The sequence below is a fragment of the Pteropus vampyrus genome, unplaced genomic scaffold, assembly GCF_000151845.1.
Source record: "Pteropus vampyrus isolate Shadow unplaced genomic scaffold, Pvam_2.0 Scaffold3, whole genome shotgun sequence".
In the NCBI taxonomy this organism is placed as follows: Eukaryota; Metazoa; Chordata; class Mammalia; order Chiroptera; family Pteropodidae; genus Pteropus; species Pteropus vampyrus.
The window spans coordinates 14234315-14240938 of NW_011888784.1; the positions used below are offsets into that span (position 1 = coordinate 14234315).

Here is a 6624-nt window from a genome sequence, read left to right on the forward strand (position 1 = left end):
ATCTTTAGGCAGCTCCTCCTAGACCCACACATGGGATGCCCCTGCCTTGAGTGGGATGAGGACCATGGTACCCACAATTTTCCTCTCCTGGTCTGAGAGAGACAGCTAAGAAAAGCACTAACAGATCCCTCTGATGTCTGTAAGTTAGCCAAAGATCATCAGCCTCAGAACCATGAGTCAGGCCCTAGTCCTGGCCAATTCAGGCTGGCATCCCTGTCTCAACTCCTGTTCATGGGTTGCACTGTGGTCTAGATGTCAGATGATGCCAGAGACAATGGCCTTTATTCATTCCTCGTCTTACTTAGCAGTATTTAGACAACTGACCCTTCTACCTACTTCCTGGCACCCGGATTCCTCTCCCCTCCCAGGGCTCCACTTCACAGGTTGCTCCCCTCAGTCTCCTCTGCCTACTCCTCCTCCACTCAATCTGCAAATGTTAGGGCACCTCGGGGCTCAGTTGAGGCCCCTTCTTCTCTCTACACTCTCTCCCTGTGTCATAGCATCTGTTCCCCAGACAAGTCACTGCAAATGCTGATGACTCCCCATTTCTAGCTCCAGCCCAGCCCTCCACTCTGGGTGTCAGACACACATCCACAGACACATCGGACTTCCCCTGGGCAACACCGACCTCTCGATTCCCCCTCAGACCTGCCCCTCCTCCAGCTTTTCCCTTTTCATCAGCAACGTCGCTGTGGACTCAGCAGCTCCAGTCTTCCTATGCTCCTTCTTCGCCTTCACGCCCCACATCCAACCCACCAACTCTACTACCAAAACATTTCTTGATGTTTTTTATTTCCCTCCACCTCAGCTGCCATCACTTCGGTTGAGGGGTCAGCAAAGTGTGGCCCATGGACCACATCCCACCCACTGCCTGTTTTTATAAAGTTTTGCTAAACCACGAGTGTCCTCATTCATTAAAATATATAGTCTGCAAGTGCTTTCATCCTACCACAGCAGAGCTGAGCAGTCATAATAGAGACTGCATGGCCTGCAAAGTCTAGAATATTCACTGTGGTCCTTGCTGATATATAATAGTGGCTTTAATATAATCTGCTATCATCTCTTGCCTGGATTACTGTGGTGTCTCCTAACTGATCTCCCTGCTTCCTCTCTCACCCTCCCACAAGCCAGTGTCCACTCAGCAGCTGGTAAGATCTTCCTAAAACAAAAATGAAATCAAGTAACTCCCTTGCTAAAATCCTTTCAATAGCTTCCTATTCCACTTAGAAGAAAATCACTAAACTCTGTCACCCTCTGTAATCTAGTCCCTGTTTACCACATCTCTCAACACCCGGCCTTCTCACCACTCCCCACTATTTGGCCACATGGCTTTCTTTCAGTTCTTCCAATGGACCAGGCGCTTTCTTACCTCAGGGTCTCCTCACATGCTGTTCCCTCTTCCTGAAATGCTCTTCCACCTCCTTCTGGATGCCTGACTCCCAGGTCTCAGATTAAATGTCCCCTCCTCAAGAAGACTTTCCTAATATCTCCAAATATAATCTAAGTATCCATTGCAATGGACTAAATGTTTGTGTCTCCCAAACTTCATATGTTAAAATCCTAGCCCCGAGTATCAAGTTCTTAGGAGGTGGGGCCTTTGGGAGGTTCTTAGGTTATAAGGGTGGAGCCTTCATGAATGAGATTAATGCTCTTATTAAAAAGACCTCAGGGAGCTCCCTCACCCCTACCTCCATGTGAGGACACAGCAAGAAGACAGACATCTATGAACCAGAAAGTGAGCCCTCACCAGACACTGAATCTGCCAGTGCCTTACTCTTGGACTTCCAGCCTCCAGAACTGTAAGAAATCATTTCTGTTGTTTATATGCCACCCAGTTGATAGTGCTTTAGTACAGCAACCCAAATGGACTAAGACACCCACCCGCTAGAATTCTCTCTTGCATACCCTAGCTTTTGCCTTCTTGGCCCTTGATCAGCAGTGTGATCCCATTTACTTGGGTGGTGTCTGGTCTTGTTTGTTTTCCTTCTGAGACACCATTTTCCCTGAGGGAAAGAGCTGTTTCCATTTTACTCATCACTTTACACTAGGTCTGGCCCAGGGCCTGGCAGGTAGCAGGTGCTCAGTATGTAGTTTTTTAATGTGCAAATGGATGGGAGACCTTTATCAAAATGTAAAACCTTACTGAGCCTCCGTATCCTCATCTGTACAATGAGACACTAATTCCCGCTCGTGCCACCTGTGCATTGTGGCTGTCCTATGGAACATAAACCATCTGTAAAAACAGAGTACTGATCCACAATGAAACACAGACTCCTCACCTGCCTCCACTTGAGTGGAGGTGAACTTGCTTGTTTATGGCCTCAGATTGGAAGACAGGCTCCTGTGAGACCACTTTGAAATACAGGTGACAAACAACCCTGATCATGGTATGTCCCACCAGGAGCCAGGGAGCCTGTCATCCAAGAGGCTTAGGAGTCTGGGGCCTTAGCCTGGGACTTGGGACCCACACAGATTATAGAAAGATAGCCTCAGTTTGGCCACAGTAGGGTGGCCAGAGCTGGCTGGCCAGCCAAGGCAAGCACTTTAGTCTCCCAGGTCAGGTGACCACCAGGCCAGCACACAGCAAGGCATAACGTAGTTCACTTCCACGGGAAGAGCTGAGCAGAATAACTCACATAAGAGCATGGCCCCAAGGAGTCAGCAGACCTGGGTTCAAACCCTTGCTCTATCATTCATTAGCAAGTGACCCGGGTAAAGTGCTTAACCTCAGTAGCTCTTAGGCTCCATATCTATAACATGGGGATGATATTATTATGTACCTCATATTGTTGTTTTAAGAACTGAATGAAACAAAGCATATAAAATGCTTCAGCAGGGAGCCGGCCCATGCATTTAGTGAAAGTTGCATCCATAATCGTTAACAGTTAGTAGGTGTTCACCACTCAGAAACAGGGTCCCCTCAGGGGTCTCTGCGATCAGAGCGATGTTTAAGTCAGCCCAAACTAAGGAAGGTGAAATGAGAACGGCTTCAAGTGTCACAATACTCTGAATGTGAGTGGGATTTTCTGCATGCTTTTCTCTACTTACTGTACATTTTCTACTTTGTCACAAAAAAAAAAACATTATAAAGCAAACAAAATGCTGCCATTAAAACCCTTACCTCAAACGCAGCACAGGATTTGATTGGGTAGAGGTAAAGGTTGGTGACGACATGTGGCCCAAGGCCTCCATCCAGAACTCCTGCAGCTCTCCCTGAAGGGGTCTGCTGGGTCCTGGTGGCCTTCAGCACAGGTGGGTGCAAACTCACAGCATCCACAGCTGTGGGCAAGTCATTCCAAATCCTGGAGTTTGAACGAGTGTCTTCCTCAGGTGAGGAACTATGTCCATCCATGGTGACAGTCATGGTGTTCTGAGCCTCACTCTCTGCTGGTGGGGCTCCAGCCTCCCCAGGGGTGGCCTGAGGGATAGGATGACCACCTGACGGGCACAGTCGGATTGCTATGATGAACCTGAGAAAGGCTTGGGCATCCTCAAGTGTAGACATGTATCCAAATGAAATCCTCACAGATCCTGTGGGCTGCCCATCTATGAGGTCTACATCATCCCCACAGACATGGCCAGCCTAGAAGAAAAGGGAAATAACTCATCTAGAGTGACTCATTCCTCATGGATAAATTAGAAAAAATTTGTAAAACAAATATTGTTCATTTTACAAAATAAAATTGACTCAGAAAACAGAACTACAACTCTAAGATGTGCTGTGTGCCTGAGACAAAGTTTCACCAGCACAGGGGCTCACTTTTTAGATCTCACTTTGCTCAAGTGTAACCTGGAGTCAACACCAATCTCAAGGGGTCATTAAAAAGTTTAAGAGAAATACTTCATGGAAAGCATTTCCCCAGAGCTTTGCACAGAGCCAATTCACATAGGTATCAAAAGACAGACCAAAGTTTCAGAAGCACTGAAGGGTCAACTGCTTGGTCTTCCCAGAGCTGAGGTGGGAGAAACACCTGCTGGCCACGCTCATTAGCCTCTCTCAGAACTAAAGGGAGACATGCATTCTCAAGAGCTGCCCTTTGACAAGAAGGTGAGACAGGAATGCTGCCCCTATGAATGACCAACCTAAAGCCACTACAAAGACCAAAGGCAGTGTGGGTGCCTCTTCTGCGAGGTGGGGAAAGAAAAGCAAGAGGTCCCCAAGCCTCTCCAAGCTCAGCTGCCTGGTATTGGTCACTGCCCCAGACACCTTCCTCCCCCAGCACTGAACCTAAGTCAGTCACCCAAAGAGACGGGGCCACGGCATTCCATGGGATCAAATATTACATCTGGAACTTCATTTGTTTGTGTTCTGAGCTTCCCTCACTTTTAAAATAAAACCCAGTTCATGGCTGGTTGGGATCTAGTACATACAATATTTAGTAACAACCAAAAGAAACTCAAGTTAGAAATTATTCTGAAATAAATAAGGGCTCTTTGCCACTCAAACTATTCTCATGAAATGGTTTGAAACAAGCTATACCCTAAAGTGAAAAACCTCAGCCCACGGGGAGACAGAGAGGGAAGGGATTCTGACAGATGCAGAATGCCCCCTGGAGGGTTCTTCTCCTCACCCAGCCCAACCATAAGCTAACTCTAGCTTAGAGCTTTTACTCTGGTGGGACTGAACTAATTAAAGGCCCTCTCTGCATATATTAAAACATTTCCACATATGTTTGCCCCCTATTAAAATCCGCCTGTACATTTTTGCCTGTACATTTTTGCCCTCAAAATAAAAAATGACTTCATAGAGATACTATCTTGAAGCATTTCTATTTTCGTTGGCCCCTTTCTCTTTGCACATCCCTAGGGTAGGTTCAAAGACATGAACCAGCCTCCATCCCAGGCACATGAACATGCCTCCAGTGCAGCTGGTGGTATCACCACTGGGTCTTGCAGACTAGCATTTGGCACGCAGGGTCTAATACCAACCTGAAGATGCTTCTTGACCATCTCGTCACTTATCCCCAGGTGCCTTTGACAGGCCCCAGTGTTACAAAAGCAGCCAGTTCGCACTTGGATGTTATGAAGACTAGCCATTTTATCCACCTGCAGATTTAATGTGACATGGAACCAGTGTTAGAAATGTCCAGTTTTGTTCTGATCACCTGGGAGAATTTCAGATCGATATTTAGATCTCTCTTTTCTAACATTAAAATGAAAATATGAGCCTGGAATTTTGCCATAAAGTGCCATGATGTATCACAGGTTTATGAAACACATTTTATAAAATGTTACTGATAATTAAAGTTTATCCAGTGGGTTATAGATGTTTGCCTGAGAAAAGTGAAAATAGCAAATTCAGGCCAAATTCCAAGTTAAGAGCTCATATGTAAAATGAATGATCCAATTAAAAGACAGGCAGAAGGATCTCAATAGACATTTCTCCAAAGAAGACATACAAATGACCGACAAGTACATAAAAAGGTGCTCGACATCAATAATCATCAGGAAAAAGCAAATCAAAACCACAATGAGCAATCACCTCACACCTGGTAGAATGGCTACTATCAAGAAAATAAGAAATAGCAAGTGTTGGGGAGGATGCGAAGAAAAGGGAACCTTCGTGCACTGCTGGTGGAATTGCAAATTGGTGCAGCCACTATGAAAAACAGTATGGAGTTTCCTCAAAAGATTAAAAATAGAACTACTATACAATACAGGAAATGCACTTCTGGGTATTTATCTGAAGGAAATAAAATCACTATCTTGAAAAGATATCTGCTTACCCATGGAGCATGCAAATAGTCGTGACCAGCCCATGATTTTATGTGCCACTGTGATATGGTCTCATGTATTGCTGGGGCTACCAAGCCATCTGTACATAAAATTACCTCAGATGTGTTCTGTCTACATTGCTTTTCTGTCTACACTATGTAGGGTGTCTCCCCTTGCTGACAAGCTCTCAGCTGTCCCTTTCCACTGCTATCGGAGACTTGGCTTCTTTCTTCCTACTTGAAATCGACCATTTCTGGCTGAATAAAGAGAGCTGAAGAATTAAATAGCCACGCTTGTTAGAACTATGTAGAAACGGAAGTATAGCGCCTCCTAGGAAGGGTCTGTGGCCTCTGCAACCATGCACGAGCTCCATAACACCTACTGCAAAGGCCCAGAGGCCTCGACTGCAAACGTCAGGGCCGGAAAAGATCCAGACAAGAGCGATTCTGTTGTGAACACATCAGCAAGAGGAAAAGAAAACCCACCTGGGAATAACCAATGACGTTGCCACTCTCATCGAGCACATTAAAATTGATGATTGGACCCTGAACCTCTGGGCTGCTAAACTCAGAGTCGCTGTAAATCCGCACCACACGGGCTCCGTTGGGGTACCGGAGAGAGGACAGGGCGGTGTAGGTGTACCGAGCCAGGGTGAAGGTGTGCTGCTTTATATTCTCCATTCCGCCTCAAAAACATTACGATGTTATGAAGTGTCAAAGAGAATCAATAACTTTAAACGAAATTCACTCATTTATAAGAAAATGAGGTCATTATAACTGGCACACTTGGACCTAATATTAATGATTTAAAATGTGTAAATCTTGTACGGAACTGCCCATACCATAAGGGTATATAGCTCTTTGGTACTAAGCAACAGCTTAGTGTTGCTAAATTTTCCATTTGAATTCT

The 6624-nt window shown here is 45.6% G+C and overlaps 1 protein-coding gene across 2 annotated transcripts in view; it reads right to left on the bottom strand.

The window, feature by feature from the left end:
• The window catches only part of MOCOS (molybdenum cofactor sulfurase), a 52106-nt gene that overhangs the window by 24367 nt on the left and 21115 nt on the right, over nt 1–6624 (bottom strand). For both annotated transcript variants that reach the window (XM_023531553.1, XM_023531557.1), the window contains exons 6-8: nt 6201–6400; nt 4930–5046; nt 3122–3583 (exon numbers count right to left, since the gene is read on the bottom strand). In XM_023531553.1, coding sequence (XP_023387321.1) covers nt 3122–3583; nt 4930–5046; nt 6201–6400 — 779 coding nt within the window. The remainder of the gene's footprint in view (nt 1–3121; nt 3584–4929; nt 5047–6200; nt 6401–6624) is intronic.